This window comes from Tachyglossus aculeatus, chromosome 22, assembly GCF_015852505.1.
Source record: "Tachyglossus aculeatus isolate mTacAcu1 chromosome 22, mTacAcu1.pri, whole genome shotgun sequence".
NCBI lineage: Eukaryota > Metazoa > Chordata > Mammalia > Monotremata > Tachyglossidae > Tachyglossus > Tachyglossus aculeatus.
Window position 1 is genome coordinate 12,671,579 of NC_052087.1, and position 27,766 is coordinate 12,699,344.

General features: G+C 40.3%; 2 protein-coding genes across 2 annotated transcripts in view; one reads left to right on the forward strand and one right to left on the reverse strand.

Annotated features, from left to right (window-relative positions):
- Positions 1–27,766, reverse strand: part of ANO3 (anoctamin 3) — a 399,349-nt gene that overhangs the window by 41,095 nt on the left and 330,488 nt on the right. Inside the window, exons 13-14 of the mRNA XM_038764098.1 lie at positions 25,023–25,119; positions 20,296–20,356 (exon numbers count right to left, since the gene is read on the reverse strand). Of these exons, the coding sequence (XP_038620026.1) occupies positions 20,296–20,356; positions 25,023–25,119 (158 nt within the window). The remainder of the gene's footprint in view (positions 1–20,295; positions 20,357–25,022; positions 25,120–27,766) is intronic.
- Positions 1,078–20,723, forward strand: MUC15 (mucin 15, cell surface associated). The gene is made up of 4 exons (XM_038764099.1): positions 1,078–1,283; positions 10,850–11,571; positions 13,922–14,071; positions 18,771–20,723. Exons 2-4 carry the CDS (start codon positions 10,878–10,880, stop codon positions 18,932–18,934), a joined length of 1,008 nt encoding a protein of 335 aa, XP_038620027.1. The 5' UTR covers positions 1,078–1,283; positions 10,850–10,877; the 3' UTR covers positions 18,935–20,723.

Here is a 27,766-nt window from a genome sequence, read left to right on the forward strand (position 1 = left end):
GGTCTTCATGATTTTTTAAAGTTTAAAACTACAGCATTACCCATTGACTTGTATGAGGGTACTTAAATCAGCAGTCATGACTCTGACATTCAATTACACATACATTTATTTTACATTACTACAGACACCAAGCCCAAGTATTTTAAGTAGCATAACTTCTCCCTGTCAATGGATTGGGAGTGATTCATTTCATACACAGTGAGATCCAAGTAGGATCTCACTGTATACATAGCTGAGCAAATCCTGGTGCTCAGGAACAAATATTGATACAGAAAAAAATCTCAGAAGATAGAAATTTTTTTCACAAGTCCCTTTATCTGAAAAAGCAAACCAAGTAAAAGTGCCAGGATGTTGTTCTACTTATGTGCTTATTCAAGCATTACTAGAACACTTCTAAATTACTCCTCCACACCTCTCAGCCTAGAATAAATAGAAAAAAGAATGCAGAGTGGAAGCTGTTTGAGCCAGTGTATTCTGGACATTGTTAAAGGTCATATGATCATTTTCATTCAAACATCAGTTTCTGCACACACAACTGAAAGTCTGCATGAAACCAGCACAACTATTTCTCCTACCTTAATGAATTCCTCCCAGCACTCTCAAGGAATCCAGTTCAGTTACATTTGACCTTTACTTACGATACTCTCTGCACTTAAGCAGATTTTAGATAACCCCAGGAGTACTGTGGATACTGGTTCCACCAGCATTCCTAGTCTGTCTTAAGGCTATAGTACAGAAGGTAATCACTACCGAAAAGGAAAGCATTTGTTTATTTCTTTAAACCACAAGGTGTTGCAAGTCAACACTAAGCAGGTGTCCTATGACTAACTTTAGTTTCCTCACCTAGGAAGGGAAAACTTGGGAATGCCTCTTGGCACCTCACAAATTGGGTCACGTTACGAACGTCTGACTATCCTTTGTTCCACCTCCAAATGCTGTGCAGAAATGGATGCCCTTGTTGCGACATCAAGAAAAAATACTCAGTTTACCCAGGGGTGAAACGACCAACTAGCTGCTTTGCGATGAATGCTCCTGCTTTCTTAGTGCTCCACAAGGGTTAGATCACAATGCTGACAGCTGAGAAGCAGGTCAGTCAGGTTCTCAGGTGCTCCATTACACAAGCGAAATACTGCCCCACCTAATTGGGTTTCTCTAGCGTAATCCGGCTCCGTGGTACATTGTCACGCTTACCTCATCTGGCTCCCTACCTCACACCAGACGAACTCCTGGCAGGCAGCTGCAGTACCTTCAGCACCTGTGTGCCGATATTCTAGCACCATAAGGTAAGTGTGCTACAGCCCTGGTTTTCCCCCATTTCCTGCGACAGATGAAATGTCAGCTGCTTTAACTTGACCAGAATTTGGGCCAGACCTACTTTCTGAGTCATTTATTAATCTGAGCAGATCTTTCATAAAATAATGGTGCAATTGCTCCCGTAAAATAAACTGAGGGTAGTTGATTGGGTTAATTTCATTACTTTTACATGGAATTGTCACTGACAGGGCAGTGAATCCTGTTTCAGATGTTACTCAAAAATCAGCAGAAACTCCTTCCTCTGAGTTGAAAATAGACTGAAGTCGTTGATTAAGGAAGCTGAATGTTTCCCGAAGGTGATTCTTAGTTAAGGTTTCAAAGTATTTGCAATTAAAATGGTGAAATCAACCAAATAAAGAAATGTCTAAAAATTCATTTAGCTTTTTCAAGAGGATTTTCTTCAAGTGTGGGGGGATCAAAGGTGATGGGTATTATGCATTTTTATCATTCATAGATATAATTAAATTTCACCATCAAAATCCATACTGAACTTTTTTTTAGACATTAGGAAAGTTGTACAGGTTAAGTGTTTGTATACATAGGATACAAATAGACTAATATGTTAAAAGAACACATAGTACTTTCTTTAGTTCTGGTCACATACAATAAAGGCCTGGAGATTAACAAATTTACTTTCAGAAAGCTAGTGATTTTTTGGACAGCAACAGCAACTGTGTAAAATTGCTTTGTACTTCTAAGGTCTTTATTTATAATAAAAGACCATCTCAACTTATAAAAGACTGCTTAAGGAAGGGTTTACTAAATATACACATAATTTCCTGACAATATTCATTTAAAATGGTTCAGCAAAGATGTAATTCTATCTTTCAAAGGAGATCAGTTTCCTGTTCACCTTATATTCATTGCTTTGATCTTTGGGGAATATTTTCAGGTCAGATAAATATTATTAAAGGGCCCCAAATATAGTGAATACTAAGGGAATACTAATTCCTATGGCTTTTTAAAAACTGGGTTATGTGAACATTTATTTCACAATTTCCCAAAGCTCTAATTTGATCTCTTCATTGTTCTTGAAGATGGTCCCTTAGGAATTAGTAGGTCTATTATATTTACCTTTTTTTCTTCATGAATAGTTAATACTATGTTTTAATCTGAAGACCTTACTTTTTCCAAACTTCTGCCTGAAGGTGAGCAGTGTAAAAAAAAAAAAAAACCAAAAACAATAGTAAAGGGAAAGATCTAAATCCTGAAGGGAATGAAAAATTACTACTTACATGGCATGAAATTAATTTAAAAAAATTAAATATACAGGGAATTTCTAGTAGATACCTTACTTCCTTAAAACTGTATGGTGTCATTTAGGAAAGATAGAATAATATTGTAAAAAATAGACTCCCCTCTAGAACGTAAGCTTGTTGTGGGCAGGGAACGTGTGGACCAGCTCTGTTGTATCATACTCACCTAAGTACCTATGTGCTCTGCACACAGTAAGCATTCAATAAATACCATTGATGAGGAGGATAATGATAATGATACACAGTGCCTCGCACAGGAAGGTCTTGGGAGCCAAAGGGAAGTTTGTACACAGCTGTGTCAAAAAAATTTTAGTCATTTAGGCATTACAAATGAAAGTAATCTTGTTTATACTCTTGAAGAGGCAAGCCAAAATTGGTAGACAGGGTGAAGAAGGAATTGCACCAAACTGGGCCCATAAGAGGTAGTGCCTAATTTAGCATTTTACAAGTGAATTTATGAGCACATTTTTTGGCTCTCACGGCCTGAGTACGACTCCATTTGGTTTCAAGCTGAGCTGAATGATAACCAAGGGGTTCTTGTTTGTGATCCTGAATATTTCTAGAAAAAGCAAGCCTATTTAAAACCATAGGCCTCCTTTCCCTGTGTGCTCAGCTGACTTATGGAGTATTTCCTGTTTTTCAAAGTGCAGTAGATTACATGAATTCCTTAATTTGGTTACTTTTGATAGCACTGATGGGCAGGAAAAACAAATACTTGAAATTTTACAGATAAAGAAAACCAAAGCATTTCAAAGTCTAAGTTCAACTTCCTTAAAGGCAGAATTTGGAACAGTCAGAACCTCATTACTCAGAACAATTTGTCCATACCAAAGTAATACAAAACCCACTTGAACCCCATCATAAATTAAAGAAGAAAGGCTACATTCTGGTGTGGTAATGAGATTCTTTGAAACAAATGCAAGTTATTCAAATAAAGAGTTAAATTCCAGGATGAATAAAAGGATTTCTATGTACTTTTGGACAGGCTAAAGGATTCACTGAGCACAAACCCCACAACTATTAAATTCCTGGGATCACTGTATCATGAAACTGGTAAATGTTTTTCAACCAGCTTCCTTTAGCTTCTTTTGCACTGTAATGTGGAACAATGATTCACAGATTCCGTCATTTTGAGGCACTTCCAAATTGCAATCCATGGTCAACCAAAGAGGGACAGAAAAAGACAGCAAATACACAAGAAGTAGCCCCATCATAGTTCCTCCTGTTTTCCTTTTCCCTTCCCTGTTCTTCCCACCTGTCTCTACACCTGACAGTGTGGGTTAGGAAGCAGAAGGAGCACATCACAAGTCAGCAAACTAAATCTGGAGGAATTGCGGATTAATATGGAAGTGCACATGAGTAGGGATGCCTGGCAGAATGGCAATGAGACTGAGAAAATCCCATTTAAAACACCCTTTTATTCCTCCTGCCTACATTTTGTTACAATCAGCATGCCTCCTTGAAAGCAGGGCTGAATCAAATGGGCGCCTCCATCTTGCTGATTATGAGGTCAAGTGAACAGAAAACCCATGGTGCCCTTATTCTTCCTGGTGACTCTTCATAGTTGGATACTAGCATAATTTACAAGCTTCTCTGGCCATATGCATATTAAATCCTGGGGTTAATGAGTCAGAAATTAAGGTGTTAGATTCTTTTTGAAGTAAGGAATCTGAACCTGGATCATATGTTGTTTTGTTTGTTTTTTCTGCAGCCAGAGTAACATGAATTCTATTGAGAACTGTTTGTTAAAAGAGGCAATGATTAGATGTAAAGGGCACTGATAAAATGCATTAATCCATGAACCATAATAAATAATATTTGGTGCCCACTGCTTTTTCTTTTCTCTCATTCCCTTATGAGAAAAATTGTAAGATTAAGGGAAATAACAAAAGCAGTTGATTCACTTTAGGTGTCACTGATTCATGCATTTCAAATTAAAACAGAAAGGCAGAAGGAGAGTTGGTAATTTCCCTGGGTAGTTTAAAATTACAGACTAGGTGAAATAAGAACAACAAAACTTACTTTGTTGAGTAACAACACGGTTTCTCATTAAGGGGAACAAAACTGTGCCAGTATCTGAGTATAAGGTTGTGAGCCTCAAAAAAAGCTCTTTTTTGTTGTCATTGTTTGTTCTTTGTTTTACTTAATGGTGTTTGGATTTTTGTTTTGTTTTGTTTGTTTTTAATGGTATTTGTTAAGCACTTACTATGTTCCAAGAAGTGTACTAAGTGCTGGGGTAGATGCAAGATAATCAGATTGGACACAGTCCCTGTCCCACATGGGGTTATAGCTTTCATCCCCATTTTACAGATAAGGTAACTGAGGCTCAGAGAAATTAAGTGACTTGCCCAAGGTCATACAGCAGCCAAATGGAGGAGCCGGCAATAGAACCCAGGTCCTCTGCTTCCCAGGCCCATGTTTTTTCCATTAGGCCATACTTTATAGGGAAAAAGAAGTGCTCATTTGTACTGTTGAATGGGACTCCTGGAAATAATGTTGTCGGACAAATAGCAGCTATGTATGTTTCAGTTTAATGAACAAAAATGCATGCATAAAGGACAGCTTAGAGGTTGATTTGCTTGAAAGGCCCAAATAGATGGGTGGTAACCAGAATTTGGCATTGTTACCATTCCATCAAACACTGAGAGATTGGGGTGCCTCTTTTTCTTAAATTAAAAACATAATTAATTGGTGCTTTTAAGCTCTTCATGGTAGACTGCTGTTTAAATTGGGAGGCTGGTTGTTTTCCATGGGAAGATATGTTTGTAAGCATGTATGATTAGACTAACAGGGTTTGAAGAGACCCTACACGTTGTCCAATCTCCTGATGTTTTGCATGAAGAACCTCAGGTAACCTAAGAACAAGGCAAAGTTTCTCACAAAATCACTTTTTCCTGGCCACTCAGAGAATGACAGCAATTTTCCAATGCTACCCCTTCAAAGCACCCCAGTTGGATGGGGAAGTTAGCCACAGGGGCACAAACCCTAGCTCTGTGACACATGGAAGTGCCCCAACCCTCCCATTGCCCCATATTGAAGCAGCGTGGCTCAGTGGAAAGACCCCGGGCTAGGGAGTCAGAGGTCATGGGTTCGAATCCCAGCTCTGCCACATGTCTATTGCATGACCTTGGGCAAGTCACTTATCTGAGCCTCAGTTCCCTCATTTGTAAAATGGGGATTAAGACTGTAAACCCCACGTGGGACAGCCTGATGACCTTGTATCCCCCCCAGCACTTGGAACAGTGCTTTGCACATAGTAAGTGCTTAACAAACTTATCGTTATTATTATTACCCTCCACAGGCCATATATGATAATTAAGGATTCCAGGATGGGGGGTGCAAGGATGTAGGTGAGTGGGTGTCTGCCTATTCACTTTGCTACATGGGTACTGACGGTTGATTCTGGAAAATCCAGAAAGTTATATGAAGCACCTGGGCCAGGTTTCACTGGCCAGCTCTGTCCTATATCAACATGATCACTTGGAAAAATGCCTTAACTCTTCCAGCCAGTAAGGTACTCTTTGGAACCCAGGATCAGGAAGGTGGGTGGCCACTTGTTTGGCTTTGAATGGAACAATTTGGTTTCCAGCTGCTCTGCCTCCTGACCCTATGAACATGATACTCAACACTTTCATGCCTGGTATTTACTCCAAGCCCCCAGCCTCTCTCTGTGTGGATCATCATCATCATCATCAATCGTATTTATTGAGCGCTTACTATGTGCAGAGCACTGTACTAAGCGCTTGGGAAGTACAAATTGGCAACATATAGAGACAGTCCCTACCCAACAGTGGGCTCCTACCCATAGCTCAGAAGCAAGGCTCATTGCCACAGGGAAGGGAATGCAAAGACTTCTGAGAAGCAGAAGCAGCGTGGCTCAGTGAAAAAGAGCCCAGGCTTTGGAGTCAGAGGTCATGGGTTCAAATCCCAGCTCCGCCAATTGTCAGTTGTGTGACTTTGGGCAAGTCACTTCTCTGGGCCTCAGTTCCCTCATCTGTAAAATGGGGATTAAGACTGTGAGCCCCCTGTGGGACAACCTGATCACCTTGTAACCTCCCCAGTGCTTAGAATAGTGCTTTGCACATAGTAAGTGCTTAACAAATGCCATTATTATTATTATTACTTCAATCCATCTTTGTCTAAGCAGCATGGCTTAGTGGATAGAGCACGGGCCTGGAAGTGGGAAGGACCTGGGTTCTAAACCTGTGTCTGCCAAATGTCTGCTGTGTGATCTTGGACAAGTCACTTAACTTCTCTGTGCCTCGGTTACCTCATCTGCGAAATGGGGATTAAGAGTGAGAGCCCCATGCAGGGCAGGGACTGTCTCCCTTCTAGACTGTAAGCTCACTGTGGGCAAGGAATGTGTCCGTTTATTGTTATACTGTACTCTCCCAAGTGCTTAGAACAGTGCTGTGCACACAGTAAGCAGCGTGGCTTAGTGGAAAGAGCACAGGCTTGGGAGTCAAAGGATGTGGGTTCTAATCCAGGCTCCACCACTTGTCTGCTGTGTGACCTTGGGCAAGTCACTCCACTTCTCTGGGCCTCAGTTACCTCATCCGTAAAATGGGGATTAAGAATGTGAGCCCCATGTTGGACAACCTGATTATCTTGTATCTACCCCAGTGCTTAGAACAGTGCTTGGCACATAGTAAGCACTTAACAAATACTATAATAATAATAATAATGAATACAATTTAATGAATGAAGTGTCCAACTTGATTAACTTGTATCTACCCCAGTGCATAGAGCAGTGCTTGGAACACAGTAAATACTTAACAAATACTATTATTATTATTGTTATAATTATTAATTTGGAGTGAGTGTAAGGGTAGATAAATGCTATAATTTTGGGTGGCCTCAGACAGACTTTCATAAAATGGTGCCTATGACATTATGCCACTTGGCATACTTAATATAAAAAACGTGATGTCATGAGCATCTTCCTAGGATCTGCAGGGGTGGTTAGGGATCACCATATCAGTAAGTGGCTAAACAAGAATTTTGTGTCCTGAAAAAATCAGCCCCCTCCCAAAGTTCCTAATTTCCCCCAAAGAATGGCTCACTTGTGGGACAATCGGGTTATCATTCTTTCCCTAAAAGTTGAGAAAACACAGCATAATGCCTAATTAACCATTATAAAGCTAGATAGGTCTTGAGAAAAGTAAGGTTCCCTACTTCATGATTTATATTTAAGGTACTGTAAGACCTAGTTGAATAGTATGACCTCAACTGCATTTAGAACAGCTTAGTTATTTTACATAATAATAATCATAATAATGATAATAATAATTATGGTATTTGTTAAGCGCTTACTATGTGCCAGGCACTGTTCTAAGCTGGGGTGGATAGAAGCAAATCAGGGTGAACACAGTCCCTGACCCGTTTTAGGCTCACAGTCTCAATCCCCATTTTACAGATGAGGTAACTGAGGCCCAGAGAAGTCAAGTGATTTGCCCAAGGTCCCACAGCAGACAAGTGGTAGAGCCGGGATTAGAAACCATGACCTTCTGACTCCCAGTCCTGTGTTCTATTCCCTAGGCCATGCTGCATGGAAATGGCATTTTCAAACAGAGGGAAGCATAGGCAAAATATAACTGCCTCACCATCCAGGGTCTCTGTGGCCCCAGAGACTTTGAGAGATTGTGAAAAATCCTAGTGATTGGATGGCTGAATTTCTAGAGAAAGTGAAAGATCATAGCTGGATGCAGCTTTTCAGTAAACATAGGAATTGCATATATGAGCTCTACAACTATAATTGGGGAGAAAAATAGGCTTATCTTCTGGAATGGGTAAGAAAAGGAGTGAGAGGGTGGAAGTTGGTCTTTCCTCTCTTCAGTAGAAGTTTGGAAAATTGGTCCGTCCACAAGGTAGGTCAAATCAGGACAGACTTAAAACTCTAGGTGTACATTCTCTCACAAGTGGCACAGCTTCTACAGGCTGAACCCAATCAGCCTCCAGAACTGGTGTTCCAGGGTCCTGTTCCCAGGGGCACAGAGAGAGGAAACAGCATGGCACAGTGCATAGAGCAAGGGAATTCAGAAGATTATGTGTGGTAATCCCAGCTCCACCACTTGTTTGCTGTGTGGCCTGGGGTGACTCACTTCACTTCTCTGTGCCTCAGTTACCGCTTCTGTAAAACGAGGATTTAGAGTGTGAGCCCCATGCAGGACAGGGACTGCGTCCAACCTGATTTGCTTATATGCTCCCCAGCACTTAGTACAGTGCCTGTACGTACTTAGCAAATACCACAATTATTATTACTAGTATTATTTTGAAGAAATTTAAGGATGGAGTAACTGCAAGAGCAAAGAGTTTTGTTCTTCAAATCATTCCCCACCCCTGCCCCTGGGCCAACAGCTCCGACCAACCTAGGTAACTTGATCAAAGGTCTGCTGCAGCTTCATAGATTTTATCTTACCAGGTGAGAGGGGCACAGAGAAGTGAGGCTGTCAGATACATGGAGAAAAGTTAGGACACGTGGAGATTGAGAAGGCATGTTGGGGTTCTCCTCAGGCTTCTTTCATCTGCAGGGATGACAGGGGTAAGGAAGCTGGGGTATGGATTAACTATTATTTCAGATGAGATTAAATACTATTTCCATAGAATATTTTATAGCCCTGCTGTTGATCTGGGAATTAGGAAACCTTGGTTCTGGTCCTGATTCCGTCTGCTGGGGCTATTCCACCAGTTGTGAAGGTTTCTGACCAAGAAACCACCAAGAGCATTTCTTGAGGACAGGTCCAGCAGGAATCCTGAAAAACAACTGGATAAGCTGGGCGGTGAAGGCCACAGTGGCTACCAAGGCAACTGTCTGTTGGGTTATGGTACTATGGCTAAATATGGGTTCTATGATGGGATGATTTAGGCTGTAATTATGTGCAGCCTGCTAAAAACCACTGCATACACATAGCAAGGTGCTGCACCCCTGCCTGCCCAGCTACTTGTTGCACTCTGTGCCCCAGTGGGCTCAAAACCGGTTTGGGCAAGAGAATGCGAATCGTACTGCACAAATGAGTATCACAATAATGAATTACACTACGTAGGTTCTTGATAGGATTAAGGTTGCTCTGTTGCTCCCACTGGAAGGATCCACAGAAATGAAAATTGGAAGATAACAAATTAGACTAAGAACATATGTAGTTACTCTTCCCAACTGGAATTTAACCTAGTTATTGTATTAAAAAAAAAATAGGGAAAATTTGTGCAGTGTTTATGGAAGTATATACAACATTTTGCATATTATAGAATTGAATATTAAAGGGGATTTTGTGAAGACAAATTTTACAAATAATAACATATTAATAATAAGGGAAGCAGCATGGCTCAGTGGAAAGAGCCCGGGCTTTGGAGTCAGAGGTCACAGGTTCGAACTCAGCTCCACCACTTGTCAGCTGGGTGACTTTGGGCAAGTCACTTCACTTCTCTGGGCCTCAGTTCCCTCAACTGTAAAATGGGGATGAAGACTGTGAGCCCCACGTGGGACAACCTGATCACCTTGTACCCTCCCCAGCGCTTAGAACAGTGCTATGCACATAGTAAGCGCTTAATAAGTGCCATCATTATTATTATTACTATTATAACATCCTGGCAACAATAATGACGGCATCTTCCACTGAAAGTTTAGGATGGACATGAGTCCTGTCACTTTAGATGCAATATGAGGCATGTGGGGATGTCAAGGTGTGAAATACACAGCTGATCGGGGACCATGTACGTGAGATTCAACACTAGTCCATCTACAGTTCTTGAAACCACCTTTCACTTAGCTCATTCTCCTTGGCTTTAGCAACACATTTGTCCTCAATGGACTGCCAAATGGCAGACCCATAACAATACATCTTCAAATGTTTTCAAAGCCATCTGGGTCAGGCTCCACTGCTTTTCTTTCCATGAAAGGGAGTTGTGGAGATCCTTTCATTATTCATTCATATTAGGTGACCTCACCATTGTAGCTGAGCACTTATCATTATGGCCGCATTGCCTGTTATTGTTTCAACATTTCAGGACCTCAGAGTTCAGGATGAGATCTTGCCATTTTGTGCCAGTTCTCTGTCTATTTAAAGATAATTGCATGAGATTATAGATGGGAACAGTTTTGTTTGGAAAATATCCTTCCTATGTTACTACAGATTTGTCTCAATTTTAAGACTTTCCCATTCTTTGCATGCATTCCTTAAATTTCATTAGATTAATTTTAGAAATCTGTGTGTATATATATGTTTTATCATGGTACAGTTGCTTTTCTTGACATTAATTAAAATATTCTTCATTTATTGCAGGATTTTCACATAAACAGAACTATTTATAATGGTGACTTTCACCAGAACGCGTTTTACTTTAATTTTTGTTGGTTTACTCTTACCTAGTTGTGATGGAAATAATGATATGGGAAGAGATATAGAAGGTAATCCACCTATGCACACAGATTCACTGCCTACTTCGGTGAACACAAAGGAATCCCACAAAACCAGTAAGAGTATAAACTTAAGAAAATACACCGTGAATACCAGTGGCTATGATGTCCCTTCTACGGCACCACCAAATGGTATAAAGCACACGCCACACTTGCCTAGTGATCTGGAAACCGACAACACATCTTGGACCACTTTCAACACTAGCCCGTCAGATCCACTGGGCTCTACCACAGTCGGCAGCCTTTCCTCAGAACCGACCGTGAATACCACCACTGCTCCTGGAGAACTTACAACAATCAAAGCACATGACAATTGGATAACCTCTGTGCCTGCAGGAAATTTTACTTCATCACCAAACCCTTTCACTGACAACTTCACATCAACTCCCTCTCAGAACAGTTCCATCTTAGTGAGCACTCAATTTCCTTCAGTAGTTACAGCAACTGACAGTACGCTAAGTGAGTCAACAACTGCCATCAATAACTCAACCGCATTTAATGGGAGTCTAGAGACAACAACTCTACAGCCAGGTCTGAATTTCACCAACAGTTCCAAAACCCAGTCAAATACCTCAGATTCTGGAAGAGGTAAATATATAAGCCACCATATTCCTTTCCTAGGACCTTGAAAAGTAAATAATGTGCATTTTTGTGGAGACCTGATTTCAAGCAATATATACAGGGGATATGTAGGTGAGAGGTACCACGTAATGAGCACAGTGTTAACAAGAAATTTATCTTCTAGGAGTACAATTTAAATGGGAGAAAAGGAAAAAAGAAATATATGGACATTAGTGTCCTTCCAGTACCCATTCTATCTCCCTATTAGCAATAGTATTTTGGGAAAATAATTACTAGGTATTGATGTCTCCTTTTTGTGGACATTCCAAAGTTGTGCTTTATGGTCTTCCTGTGGACCACAATACTCTTACAAGATGCCACAATCAGCACTGATTTATGAGGCAATTACTTAAGCTCTCGGAGAATCTCAGTACTTGAAAGTTTTAGGCCACAGGATGTCAACCAATCAATCAGTGGTATTTATTGAACAATTACTCTGATCAGAGCAATGGACTAAGTACTTGGGAAAGTACAATACAACAGGTTTGTTACTGTGATCCCTGTCCTCAAGGATCTTACAGTCCAGTGATTCAAAAAGCCTAAGGGTGAGCACTAGAGAAGGAATTGGTGGGGAATAAAGAAAAAAAGTGTGGATGAGATGAGATAAGATGAGATTGCAGATAAGGAAGTAGTTGTGCAGTCATACCAGTGAGTGTGGGAATTTTTTTTTTAATAAATGCCTTCAACATCATATGAAGCCTGTAATTTAAGGTATGAAACGAATAATCAGAATTTTATGAGTAATAAAATAATTTCCGTTCCTAGGGAATGCAAAGGGTGAAACACCAAACTGTAGCACTGACATGGCTAGTAGAAAACAGAATATTGATGCTGCTTTCTGGGTTATGATACTTGCTACCAACCCTTGTCTAATTAAGGGAATGGAAGTTTAACTGAGCTTTTGACCAGTTTCACTTGCCACTTATTTCACCTCTAAAGTCATAAAATTCCTAACCATGTTTCATTAAGCTATTTTCATGAATAATTTGTCTTCCTGTAACAGTGTCCCCATTTTAGTTGGCAAAACAGAAGCTAAGTAACAAGTAACATCAGGTATGGAAGAGGCACATTTTTAAACCTGAAACTTTCCTTGGAAGCACTGCAGCAATCTAAGTGTTCTGTGTATGAATTATTTTTTTTTCTGGAAAGTTAACTTATAAGAAATACCTCATGCGACCAAATTGAGATGCAAAATGTTCACTGGATAAAATGAGAGCCAAAACTAAAACCACAAGTGCTAAATGAGTCACTTTCCCTCCAGTTGGGCTATTTTTTAAAATTCAAATATTTTGAGTGACTGATAAGGACTTTAAATCAACAAATAAGGCAAAGAGATCATCTGTGGTAATTCACTGAACTTTATTTTCCCCAATGTTAAAGACTGTGCTTTCCCTCTCTTTAAAGTATTCCTTACATTTCCTTACATTTCAGAAGTTTTTTTCTAAATTCCTGTAAATCTTTCTATTTTCCAACTCTCCACTCCCTCCAACTTGTCCTGCTAGCTTTCTAGATTAACACCAAATTTAAAACATCTTTCACAGTAGAGTCTCATCAGTTGTATACAAAGTTTGGGAATACAAATTTCAACTGGAAATTAGTGTCTTAATTTCCCTTTGTTGCCCAACATATTGTATTTCAATGCTATCAATTTTATTAAGTCATGGGAAACAACTGGAAAATGACGACTGCATTTTTCTTCTACTCTCTCATAAAATAATGTTTGTATTATGCCAAAAGAGAGATTAGTATGTTTGGTTTTGTTTAGTATGTTTGGTTTTGTTCTCTGTCTCCCCTTTTTAGACTGTGAGCCCACTGGTGGGTAGGGACTGTCTCTATATGTTGCCAACTTGTACTTCCCAAGCGCTTAGTACTGTGCTCTGCACACAGTAAGCACTCAATAAATACAATTGATTGATTGATTAAAAGGGTAATATTATTAAACTACTAATTCTTTACAATTCTTAAACAGCATATAACTATTCCTACAACATAATCTAATTGGCTAAATCTTGAAAACGTAAAAATGAATTTTGGCTTTTCAATTCATCGCTATGTGTTCTCTAGCTTTAACATCTCATTTTGTGGGAAATTTAAATCAAACATTTTAAAACTTCATTCTTGGGAAATGGTTATTAAAAGCCCAAATGGAAATTAGTAGGATATAAAATCTCATTTCTAGCTTATAGAAAAAATAACAAAGACGTCTCATAAGAAAAATCAAAATTGTTCCATTGTTCCATTACCCTTCAAAAAGGTGCTAATTCTTCTGTGACTTATAAAACTGTAACAAACCAACTGTACTCTGTTTTCTTTTTAGGCACTAGGAACTCAGGAGTAGTGTTTGGGGCAATTTTAGGTGCCACTCTGGGTGCTTCGTTGCTTACTCTTATTGGGTATTTGATATGCGGGAGGAAGAAACCAGATTCCTTTTCCCATCGGCGACTTTACGATGATCGGAATGAGCCAGGTAAAAAACAAAACAACAACAACAAAAATAAACAAGAACAACCACAGAGTGCTGCAAATATGTAGTCAGACAGTCAGATATTCCAACGAAATGTTTCAATCATAGTAATCAGGGGTCTGGAGGGGAATCCAGAGGTCATCTTTGTTCAACCCCTGTGAGGATGTACAGTGCATCAAAATAATCGCCCAAAGAGGGAAGATAAAAAAACCATATTGGCCTGACATCCCTTCTCCATAATATAGGAAGTTTGAACTAGTAATCCATGAGTTACATTTTCAAGTTCAGTCTTTAAAATACATGGTCCTAAGCGTAGAACTAATAATGGTGGTGGTAGTTATGCCAAGCACTTTCTATGTGCCTAATAATAATAACAATAATAATAATTATTAAACTTGTTAAGTGTTTACTATGTGCCAAGCACTCTTTTAAGTACTAGGGTAGATACAAGTTAACCATGTTGGACACAGTCCCTGTTCCCCATGGGGCTCAAACTCTTAATCCCCATTTTACAGATGAGGTAACTGAGGCCCAAAGAAGTTAAGTGACTTGCCCAAGGTCACACAGCAGGCACAGATTTAGAACCTATGTCCTTCTGATCCCCAGAGCCCATGCTCTATCCACTTAGTCATGTTGCTTCCCCAGCACTGTACCGAGCACTGGGGTAGATACGAGATTATCAGATTGGACACTGCAGTTCTTCCACATGGGGTTGGAGAAAAGACAGTTAACACCTATTTGACAGATGAGGAAACTGAAACACAGAATGACTTGCCCAAGGTCACCCAGAAGGTAAATGGCAGACCCAGGGTTAGGACCCAAGTTAGGGAACTTGGTCAGTGCTCTTTCTACCAGGCCACACTGCTCTCCAACTAGGGGGAAAGTAATTTTTTTAAAAAAAGGTTTAATTCAATTCCATTTAAGTAAGTGTTCTTTGTATTATATCACTATTGTTGAATTTTATCCATGAGTAAAGGTGTGGCTGAAATATCTGAGGTGGGAATGACAGTCATAACATCACATGTACACAAAAGCTGATCACTCATACTAATGTGTTTGGTGTTTACAATGCCTAACACTGGTTTTGCGCCTTTAGTCTCCAGACCATGTTAATGTTTCTGCTTGAAAAAGCCACTCCCTTCTTGATTGCAACAGGTGATGCTGGTCTGACGGCTATAATTGTCCCCTGAAAATGCCGCATTTTCTTAATCCTTAAATCATTAGTTCTGTCACCCATTTCACCATCATACAACAGCTTTTGACCTACCCTATGGTGTTTACTATGCTTACTAGTCCTTTACAGCAGAGCATTAGCATTACTATAGTCCATTAGCATTTATTGAATATCTTTAGGGTGCAGATGCATAGCATTGAATCAGGTGCTAAATTACAAATGCAAGGCTAATAGGGACATGAAACAAAACTTGTTCTTACCACAAACAAGCCAGGGGAAAGTAAGGACTGCATTTGTATCCATCGCATTTTGGAAGTGGACTCATATTGAACTATGCCTCCTAACATTTGTCTCTTCAGATCTACAGGACTATTCACATTTATGAATGAATGAATGAATCAATCAATCAGTGGTATTTATTGAATACTTACTGTATACAGAGCACTGTACTAAGTACTTGAGAGAGTACAACAGTCTAGAGCTTACAATTTGCTAACATGAAGATCACCCAAATTAAAGTATGAGTGCATTCCATCTACATAGTCTTTGAATGGAAATAGCTAAATGGTGGTGTATTCAATAATGAGAATGATTTTTAGTAGAAAAATAATCAGTACAAAAAAAAGGCAGTTGGTACCATTAGTGAGCCTAATCTCCCTGCATCTTAACTGTTTTCAAGTTTGTTCATGGAACTCTTCCTAGATAAACTCTACAGCCTGCACTTCTAAGGGGATATTCTTCATTAAGCCTTTCTAACTGAGGAAATTCAGATTATGACTAACATATAAACACATTTTCAGAATTTAGTCCATTAATACTTTATACCCTTTCCTGCTTTAACCTAGAGGGTTTCATTTATGGACCTCCAATGATTATATGAAACATCTCTGCTAATAACAATGACAAAACATGGAATTGTTTACGGAACAGCATAACGAGCAAACCTTAGTTTGTTTATTCTGAAGACCCTTGCTTATGGTACTTCAATTAGGTCAACATCTAATTATTTGTACAAAATGATATTTAGGCTCTTGGAAGAAATAACTGGCTTTTTACTGACCAATGTCTTCCTTTACACCCATTACATAGTAATTTACAGGTCAATAGCTATGTCCAGAGGAATCTAACTGAAAATTTAGCTGGGATTAGTGCACTAAGGTCCACATATATTTTTAATCACTGAACTGAATTTTTCCCCATGCATGTGGGGAGAAATGTGAAGTATGAACTGAGGAGGGTAACCTCTGTAGGTTTATGCCGTATGGGGAAGGTTTTAACTCTCCCCAACTCCAAAACCTGCCTGAAGATGTTCCACAGTAAGGAGAGTACAGCCTCATTTGGGAATTGACTAGAGTGGGCCAGGAGCAGGGTGGCTGAAATGTGCCAGGAATAATTAGAATTAGCGTAGCTTAGTGGAAAGAGAATGGCCCTGGGAGTCAGAGGACCTGGGTTCTAATCCTGCCTCTGCCAATTGTCTGCTGTGTAATCTTGGGCAAGTCACTTAACTTCTCAGTGCCTCAATTCCCTCATCTGCTCAATGAGGATTGAATACCTGTCCTCCCTCCCACTTGAGCTGTGAGCCCCATGTGAGACAGAGCCTGTATCCCACCTATTGACTTGTATCCACCCCAAAGCATAGAAGTTGACACATAGTAAGCAGTTAACAAACTCAATAAAAATAATAATAATACCTGGGAAGCCCCATAGCCCTCTTAGCCCGTTGCTGGGCAGGGATTGTCTCTATTTGCCACTGAATTGTACTTTCCAAGCGCTTAGTACAGTGCTCTGCACACAATAAGTTCATTCATTCAATCATATTTATTGAGGGCTTACTGTGTGCAGAGCACTGTACTAAGCACTTGAGAAGTACAAGTTGGCAAATACAATGAATGAATGAACCAATCAGAGACTGTTTGTACACAATGTGAAATGTGCTCTATGCCCAGAGTTTCCATACCTACAGTAGCCTGAGTTTATCTTGTTCCTCAGATTTGTATTGGGTTTTACAAAACCCCTTTGGGATAATGGAAGGAGCTGAGAGAACTTGACTAATTGTCTAGTCACCCCAGTCCCAAGAGAGGCTTCTTCAATGGAGCTATTTGTATTGATCAGATGGTTCCTGGGAGCTGTCACAGTCCCCCCATAAAGACTCCTGAAAATGTCTAGATCCTTGTGAGTGGGGAAACCAACTCTTTTATACTGTACTCTAGCAATCACTTAGTATGGTACTATGCACACAGAAAGCACTCATATATGATTGATTGACTGATTGGAATCAGGTCTTCAGCTCTGACAAATCATGTACAATTTAGAGAAGTCCCCTTACAACCCTCTGAATCCTGAGTCCTGAACTACCCCAAGGGGTGTTGGGAGGGATATCCTATGAATTTAGGAATCATCAAGTGCTCCCAGGTTGTGGGTTCTAATCCCGACTCTGCCACTTGTCTGCTGTGTGACCTTAGGCAAGTCACTTAACTTCTCTGTGCCTCAGTTCCCTCATCTGTAAAATGGGGATTAAGACTGTGAGACCCACTTGGGACAATCTGATTACCTTGTATCTACCCCAGTGCTTAGAACAGTGCTCAGCACATAGTAAGCACTTAACAAATACCATCATCATTATTATCACAAGACTCATGGACTGTGGATTACAGAGTGTTCAATGCTTTGGAGCAACATAACTATTTACAGTTCCATCATGACATATTGCAGCATGCTTCTGGGACCAGGTGTATGTCTGCTTTAGGTACTGAAGTGTATGTCTGCTTTAGGTACTGAATTAGGGATTATGGGCAGGAGAGCTGCACTTTCCGTGGGGGGGCTTCATTGCTGGGAATCTTCCGAGATCCAAGTCACCTCAGAGACCCAAATTCATCCCTACTTTTATTCCCTTAATCTAGGAAATTTGATATTTCCCCCTTATTAATCTCTAAATGTTTTAAAACTTTGGAAAGCTAGAAAGCAAGTTGAAACATTGAAAGTTGTGAAACACCTCCTCCTCACTGGAAAAAACACAAGTTGCCACATTTCCCCCAATCTGCTGAGAAAAGATGCCAAATGGCGGTGTTTCTGATTGTATTCTTCTTAATTCTACTTAAGTGCTGTTTGTGAGAACACCAATCAGCTTCCAGGTCATTTGGATCAGACTTTTTGAGAGTAATATGCTAAGCACTCTGACCTTTTCCTTTTTGAACCTGTTCCCAGTGCGCATGGAGAACAAGTCAGTGTAAAGTGGTTAAGTCTACCTTGGGACAGGACGTTTTTGCAGGGAGAAAAGATTCCATCACCTCCTCAGGAGAGTAGTACCACTAAACACAGTTACCAGTACAGATGATGCCCAAAAGAATGGAAAATGGCTCCCTTTAGATAAGATAGCATCCATTTTGGATTAAAAGTGCTGTTTCCCAGTTCAAAGGGAGAATCAAAATTCTGAGATATACAATATGGGAACCAGGTGATTGCCTATGTTCAGAAGGAAATCTGAGCTGACTTTTCTTTATCTTTATTTTTTTCCTCTGGTCATTTCAGTCCTTCGATTAGATAATACATCAGAACCTTATGACATGAACTTTGGAGAATCCAGTTACTACAATCCTGCTGTAACAGATGATGCCGGAGTCTATGCCAGGCCGGGAAGTGCACGTGATGGTATCCCAATGGGAGACATTCCTCCATTGCGCCCCACAGTATAAATCCTCTCAGCGGCTTCAGATTGCAAGCTATTGCCCTTTGTGCCTTACTTGTTTCAAATACATCTCATAGGAAATGTACCATGTTCATCACACAACATTCCAAGGATTTAAAAATTATAAGGCAGCGGGTTAACAAAAAGAAGGTAAATTACATAGGAGAATCACCTTGTAACAATGCATTGCTGTTCTGGGTTGTTGCTCTCTTTCTCAACCTCTAATTAAAATCAGTTCAGTACTCCTTAGAAGGCTTAGATGATTGAGAAAAATAGAGCCAGAGGACTCCACAATGGCAGGATACTATCCTAATTCATCAAAGCCGGAGCCCATTTAATAACAATATGCAACCAAAACAAGATTCTCATCTTATTATGAAGAGATGGTGCTTCAGCTAAAAGCAATGACATGACTGCTGTTTTCCCTCTCTCTCTCCCTCAGTCCTTCTCTCTCCAAGCCCCCAGAGTTTCCACACTAAACTGACAGGTTGGCAGTCTCTTTAATGAAAGTGGGAAGGGTTCAGTTTCAATATGTTATTTACAACTTGTAGTAGCTTTCCAGACTATTCGGTAGGACTTCCAAAGAAAGATAATTCAATGTGATGTTCCAGATTATAGGAAAGAAAGTCCACCCAAATGGGGTTATTTGAATTCCACCCCATTTCTGGCCTGCATCAACTGACCCACTCACTACCTGGCAATCATTGTGGAAATACAGTAGAATAAATAATATCCCCTAGGAACAATATTTTCTCTGAAAAAATTAAAAAGGAGACCAGACACAAGCCTGGATCAAAGTGACTTTTTTTTCCCAGCAAGACTTTAGATTGACTGAAGATAAGCCAAAGCAATTGCTTATTTGTACCTTTTAAGTTTCCTAGGATATCAAAGGACTAAAATCCAATAGAACATGCTTGTCAAGCTATAGAGGATTTAATAGATGCAAAACACCTGTTATTCTTCGGTGGCTCTTTACTCTTAACCTGGAAAGACTGGATAAAATGATGATTAAAAGAAAATCAAACCATGGAGGTGTTTGCCAACTGAAAAAATCACATTCCTTTGAAGCAGGATGGAGCCTTGGAAAATAGATGAACTGTACCATCTTTCATTTTTTCAGAACCACCTGGGAATCTGGGAGAAATCCATGCCAGAACTTTAACACACTACAGGGATAGAATAGGTATGAAACTTCTAACGCAGTGACATCTGCTGAAGAGAGAGCAAATGTTTGGAGAGGACAAGGTTCAGGCTGTAAATGGAGGAGAATTCCATGAATGTTACTGAAGATTATATCCTGTTATTTTAAAAAAGTGACACCCTTTAATTTCAATGGGAAAAGAAAATCAGAGGACCAGTGGAACTTACCCCATATTGCCATGAAAATTGCAAAGAAGACAGTTCCTCCATTATCAAACAAATGAGTAACCTTAAAAGAAAAGAAACTGGATTACTGGTATGCTTAGAAGCAATGAGAGCATTCCAAATGATGTCTAGAATGACGTCGTGACATCCCAGAAGTGGAGACACCCTTGTTATGTTGATGAATCAATGTTCGAAGCTGCAGTATGAGACCCAATTCCCCAACTAGTTGGGAAATGACTCAGAGTTTCCAAGCCAGCTGTCATGGATATGGTTGAAGCAGAAAAACTGGCTGGCAATACTTGCAGAAGTCTAAGGAAACAATACAAATTCTTGAGGCTGAAATGAGGCCACAGCATATATAATACTACTACTAATAATAATAATGATGGTGGTATTTGTCAAGTGCTTACCATGTGCCAGGCACTGTATTAAGCGCTGAGGTAGATACAAGCAAATGGGGTTAGACAAAGTCCCTGTAATTCATTCAATTGTATTTATTGAGCACTTACTATGGGCAGAGCACTGTACTAAGCACTTAGGAAAGTACAAAACAACAATAAACAGACACATTCCCTGCCCGCAACTGGCTTACAGTCTAGAGGGTGTGGGGCTCACAGTCTTAATTCCCATTTTATAAATGAGGTAACTGAGGATCAGAAAAGTGAAATGACTTGCCCAAGGCCACACAGCGGACAAGTAGCAGAGCAGAAATTAGAATCCAGGTTCTTCGGACTCCCAGTCCCACACTCTAACCACTAGGCCAATGTGTATGTCTCTATCTCTTGTAAAAAGAACAATTAGGTCTTTGATTATTGAAAGAGGTTAAGGGTTTAGATTTTACATTTTTGCTAGATAATTAAATTATACTAGAACGATCTGGAGATTTCCATATAAGTTTATGTTTATGTGCAAACCTGTATGGTTATAGGGGTCAAGATATCAAACTGTAAAACAGTGGTAATCTCTATTTGTTTACCCCTTACATTCCACCAAAATTGAACTTCTACAATCTCAAAATAATTGGACTTTCAGCTCTTCAAAATGTTCATTTATATATTGTCAGGGTTGAAATAATATTAAAAGCTACATTTGAATGAAGACATCAATTTCATTTGCATCCATGTGTGTACTTATTTTTGCAATGTTTTCTTCATTACAACAATGCCAAATGCTATTTTCTCTAGCCACACTAGAGAACCTAAATCAGTTATACTACAACTGAAAATAAAAATGTAAATTTTAAAATAGTTTTAAATTGTGCCATATTTAAAAAACAATCAATAAAGAAGACAGCTTGTTGATCTTTTTAATGTAATGTCTTATTACTGCAAATGCTGTTGAGAAAATGTTGCATTTAGTTATTCATTTTAAATGTGTACAGAGTGAATGGTTACCATTTGATACTTTTGGAAGTTTAGCAAAATGTTCTGTGATTAGATTTTTTGGGGAAAATGACAAATATTTATGCTAGTATTGGTTTTAGTCATCTATGTATATGTGTCAGAATCGAAACAAAAGGCCTATGCCCCATATTTCTGTCACATAGTAATCTCAGAATCGACTAGTAGTAGTTATAGTAGTTTGTTTGCTTTTTTAACAGTATTTGTTAAGTACTTACTATGTGCCAGGCATGGTACTAAGCGGTAGGTAGATACAAGCTATTCAGGTTGGACATAGTCCCTGCCCGACATGGGGCTCACAGTCTTAATCCCTATTTTACAAACGAGGTAACTGAGGCTCAGAGAAGTGAAATGACTTGCCCAAGGTCATACAGCAGGCAAGTTTTGGCACATAGCAAGTGCTTAAAATATACCACAATTATTATGATTATTACCATGTGTTAGATTGTCAGGCCTGAGGGTCAGGGATTGTGTCTAAGTCCCAGGCCTGGTCTGCACACAGTAAGTGCTTAATAAATGCTGTTACTACTACTGCTACTCCTAGTAGCAGTAACAATAGCAGTAGTAATAGTTGAAGTAATAGCACTAATAATAGTAGCAGTAGTAGTAGTAGTATTCATTCATTCAATTGTATTTATTGAGCGCTTACTGTGTGCAGAGCACTGTACTAAGCTCTTAGGTAATAAGTTGAAGTAGTATTGGTACCATTAATTAAGCAAAAATTTGATGCAGTGCTGTGTACTAGTCTCTTAGGAAGTTCAGAATATAGAAGTGGCATGTTCCCCAGCCCCAAGGAGCTTGCAGTCTAACAGGATAATATCTGCAGCTGGGTTGACACTGGAAAGTGGGACCCCAGGGAGATCACTTCGGCCATTTCTTTCCAGGAGTGGGAAAGAAGGAGTAGAAAGGTTTCGGGAGGAGAATGTCAGTAATCAGTCAATCATTCAGTTGTATGTACTGAATGCTTACCGTGTGCAGAGCACTGAACTGAGCGCTTGAAAGAGAATAATATAACCAAGTCGGTAGACAGTCTTCTAGACTGTGAGCCCACTGTTGGGTAGGGACTGTCTCTATATGTTGCCAACTTGTACTTCCCAAGCGCTTAGTACAGTGCTCTGCACACAGTAAGCGCTCAATAAATACGATTGATTGATTGACATGTTCCCACGAGCAGCAAGGTGAGGTAGGAGCGGGTAAGGTGATTGAGTGCTTTTGTCGTGGGGGAAAAGGGGCCCCAAGGAAAGAGGGTGAAGGAGTCTGCAGATCCCAGGTGTGACCAAGAGTCATTTTCTGAAGCATCTCTCTTCCATGCTTCACCTGGTGAATTGCTCTTATGCAAGGGAAAGCTACTGTGGGAAAGGATTGCAGGGAGTCTCTCCTTTCATCCCAATAATAGTGACGCACCCCCCCACTGGCTGGGCAGCACCCTTCTGAGTAAACATACAGGCTTAAACATCAAAGGCACTTTTCTCCTTTCCATTCATTATCAGTTTAAATACATCTCCCCACTGAAGAATTAACAATGTTCCTGGTGGGGAAGGAGAGTTAGGGGATAAACACCACTGAATAGGTGTTAATTGTGTTAATCACTAGGCCCACAGGTAAAATAAATAAGGCTGGAGCTGGAGATTTAAAAAAAAATTGCTAGAAACACGCAATCTCCTCTATCCTACTGCCTCATTTTTCCTTCTATTTGAAGATGATGTTCCCTTTAAAAGCCAGAAAGAGCTACTTTCCCAGAAACTGTGAGAATATTGCTGTAGGGTTTAGCTGAGGAAGGCCTCTGGGAGGAAATAAGATTTTAATATGGCTTTGAAGTTAGGGAGAGTGGTGGTCTGTCATATATGGATTGTGAGATTGCTGTTGGGTAGGGACCACCTCTATATGTTGCCAACTTGCACTTCCCAAGCGCTTAGTACAGTGCTCTGCACACAGTAAACGCTCAATAAATACAATTGAATGAATATGGATTATGAGGGAATTCCAAGACCCAGGAAGGATGTGGGAAAGTGGTCAGAGGTGAGATAGATCAAGTTTCAGTGAGTAGGTTGCTAATGAAGGAGGGTGGGTTGTAGGAGGAAATCAGTAAGGAAGATAGGAGATAACTGATAGAGTGCTTTAAAGCCAATGGTAAGGAGTTTCTGTTTGATGTGGAGGTCTTTGAGTGGGACACTTACTATCCACATAGCACAGTACTAAGCATTTGGGAGAGTACAATATAACAGAGTTGATAGAAACCTTTTCTGCCCACAATAAGCTTACGGTCTAGAGGATATGATAAGTGACCAGTTTGATAGGATATGATATATGTTAAGTGTAGCAGTTTGGATGGAGGGGAAAGGGTGGATTTCAACAGTTTTGTGAAGGTAGAACAGAAGGGATTATGGTGATAGATTAAATATGAGAAGGAGCATGGCTTAGTGGAAAGAGCAAGGGCTTCGGAGTCAGAGGACAGGGGTTCTAATCCAGAATCTGCCACTTATCTGCTGTAGTACAGTGTCTGGTACATAGTAAGTACTTAATGAATGCTGTTAAAAATAATCCATTGAAAATCTTCTTAAAATTGGTACCAACTTCTTTCCCACAACACTTTTACTTTCCTTATTCTCACCATGGGGAAACTAACCTGCAGTGAGGAGAACTGAAAAGCAAGAAGGGGCCCAAAGGATGTAGATTTGGGAATCATCCTGCTTAGAGATGATAGCTGAAGCTATGGGAGTGAATGAGAAGCAGCGTGGCTCAGTGGAAAGAGCACAGGCTTGGGAATCAGAGGTCATGGGTTCAAATCCCGATTCTGCCACTTGTCAGCTGTGTGACTTTGGGCAAGTCACTTAACTTCTCTGTGCCTCAGTTCCCTCATCTGTACAACGGGGATTAAGACTGTGAGGCCCACGTGGGACAACCTGATCACCTTGTATTCTCCCCAGCGCTTAGAAAAGTGCTCTGCACATAGTAAGCACTTATCAAATGCCATTATTATTATTCTCTGAGGGAGTGGGTGTATGAGAATCAAAGAGGACTCATAACTGAGCCTTGAGGGACTTCCAAAATTAGAGGGTGGGAGACACCTTTTAATTGATGATAGAAGTTCACTGCTTGGAAACCTCCGCAGCAGTCCCTGGAATCAGCTCACATAACCTCCTTATCTACCCAGGGGAAACAGGCATCTAATTTTTCAGAGATGTTAACTGAAGGGGAAAAGTGTCAGCTTTTGAGAATGACAAAGGAGCTGGCACAAAGACTTCCCTTTGTTGAAATACTGTCAGCTAATCAACAGGAAAAGTTACGTTTCAGAAAGAAGACAGCTGCTATCAGAAAGCTAATAATCACCTTTGCATATATACAGCTCTCGTTGAGTTTTTGCAGCGTGCAGTTGCGTTCACATATGGGACACATAATTGTTCGATTTGCCTCGCAGATCTCTTTGCTTAGGAGATAAAAGAGAAAAGGAAGGTTAGGATGCTGCAGGCGGCTGCTTGGCTTACTTTGCTAATAGAGCATATAGGGGAAGAGGCAACTTATCTCAAACTGGGAGGACCTGAGAATGGTGATGAACTCCAAAGATTAGAGGGGCCCCTCTGGTTCTGAGCTCACGGGGTACTAATTGGACCAACTAAAAGCCAAACTCGGTGTATTTCCAGAATCCTCTTCCTGACAGTTTCAATCTGAGGAAGCTGGAGCATGGCATCTGGGGTGGCTGTCAAGCTGAGTCAGGACTGATAATAATAATAATCATGACAGCACAATTGTGATACTTGTTAAGCACTGGGATAGATATAAGATAATCAGATCAGCCATAGTTCCTGACCTCACGGGGCTCATAGTCTAAGTAGGAGGAAGAGAAGATATTGAATCCCTACTTTACAGATGAGAGAACTGAGGCATAGAGAAGATAAATGACTTGTCCAAAGGTCACATATCAGGCAAGTGGCAGAGTCAGGATTAGAACCCAGGTCCTCTCGCTGCCAGGCTGAAGCAAACGTGACCAAACTTCAATTCTGAGAGGGAAGAGGTGCCCTGTTGTAGTCGACCCCTGGGTTACTAGCTCTCCCAGAAGAGTTAACCACATGTCACGCACAGCCCCTGTGAGAGACATGGTGTCACTGGCTAGGATACTGAATGGGCTTGGACTCTGCAGTGCCGGTTGCTGTTTGGGGTAGGAAGTGGGTTTGTCCAGATCTGGCCAGAGATTTAACAGGCATGGCACTGGAAAAGAGAGGTGGAGTGATTATCAATCTGCAAGCCCAGATGCACTTTGGGTGGTTCTCCTGCTTATTTAAAACTATTCCCCTAGCTCTGCAGAAAGTAGGACTGAATCAGAGATATATCCATGAAATAAACAATTTAGAAAATGGCACAAGCTTCACTTTATGTGGGGGGCTACAGGGTACATTTTCCAGAAAGATCTTTTAGGAAAGGATGAATAATTGCCCCTCTCGTACCACAACCCAAAGTCCTATATTCTCCAAACCAAAATCTGGCCACCCAAATAAATGTTTTTGGATAACCCAATGACAGTTACTTTCCTCCTTGACATACCAAGTTGTAATGATTTTGCTTTATGGTTACTTGTTTATTCTATATTCTCTGTTAGAAAATAGCATTACAATTATTTCACCAGCAATTTTTCCATTTCCTCATCTTGCTGCACAGAGAAACAGAAGTATAAATTATAGATGGCTTTACAGGATTTGTAACAAACAATTAAGAGAGAACAAAACTTACAAGCCTAATTAAGCATAGTAATTTATTTCTTCTTTAGGTTTGTATTTAGCTAAAATGTCTTGGAAATGTTTAAAATGATTGGGTATCTTTACATGGAGCAGCCTGAAGAGTGGCTTCTTAAAACACAGGGCAATATGGAGTCTTTAAAAGGCTAATATTGCCAATTTCATGCAAGAATCAATCAATTGTATTTATTGAGTGCTTACTGTGTGCAGAGAACTGTACTAAGCGCTTGGGAAGTACAAGTTGGCAACATATAGAGACGGTCCTTACCCAACAGTGGGCTCACAGTCTAGAAGGGGGATACAGAGAACAAAACAAAACATATTAACAAAATAAAATAAATACAAGGGCTATTGGTTGTAACTTAAGTGTTACAACTCTAAATATAAATCCACCAGGAAGTGAAAGAGAAGTAACAGAAATAATGAAACAGACTATGACTAAATATAGTGAGAATAATAAACCCCACTCCCATCTGAGGCTTTTGGGATGCGACAGAGGGGAGAATAATCTCCTTCTGCTCTCTCACATTTTCCGCAGATGAGACTGAGTTTCCTCTTTTTTTAATGGTACTTGTTAAGTGCTTACTATGTGCCAAGCGCTATTTTAAATGCTGGGGTAGATACAAGATAATCAGGTTGGATGCAGTCCCTGTCGCATAAGGGGTTCACAGTCTAAGTAAGAGGATTTAATCCCCATTTTAATAGATGAGGTAACCAAAGCACAGAGAAGTTAAGTGATTTGCCCAAGGTCACATAGCAGACAAGTGGCAGAGCCAGGATTAGAACTCAGGTCCTCTGCCTCCCAAGCCCGAGGTCTTTCCACTATGACAAGCTGCTCGTTTCCTCTTGCTTAAAACAAAAAAATTGTCGTTCCTCTCCCTGTTCTTGCATAGGCAGCCCCTTTCAGCTGCCCTGACCAGTTGTGAATGGGAAATCACGCTATGACAACTGCACAGGCAGCTGAACTGTTACCACGGTGTGACTGTTGCACTGCCTTATCAGAACATCATTCCCCACATGGCATGGTTAGCACGGGGGATGTGGAAAGACATTTTTGCCCTGGAAAAAGGGAGTGAGGCCAGCATTCTTTCATCTGCCCGCATGCCCTTACTCCTGGAAAGAGCACGGGCCGGGGAATCAGAGTACCTAGGTTCTTTAGCCCGCTCCACTAATCATCTACTGTGTGACCTTGGGCAAGTCACTTAACTTCTCTGTGCCGTCAGTGCCTTCATTGCAAAATGGGGACTCATTACTGTTCTCCTTCCTAGTTAGGCTTATTTATCTTGTATCCCAGAACTTTGTACAGTGCTTGACGTATAGTATACGCTTAACAAATACCACAGT

Coding starts and splice junctions, on each gene's coding strand:
- MUC15 (XM_038764099.1), top strand. CDS start 10,878: ATGGTGACTTTCACCAGAACGCGTTTTACTTTAATTTTTGTTGGTTTA. Junction 11,572..13,921: donor TACCTCAGATTCTGGAAGAG/GTAAATATATAA, acceptor TTTTCTTTTTAG/GCACTAGGAACTCAGGAGTA. Junction 14,072..18,770: donor CGATGATCGGAATGAGCCAG/GTAAAAAACAAA, acceptor TGGTCATTTCAG/TCCTTCGATTAGATAATACA.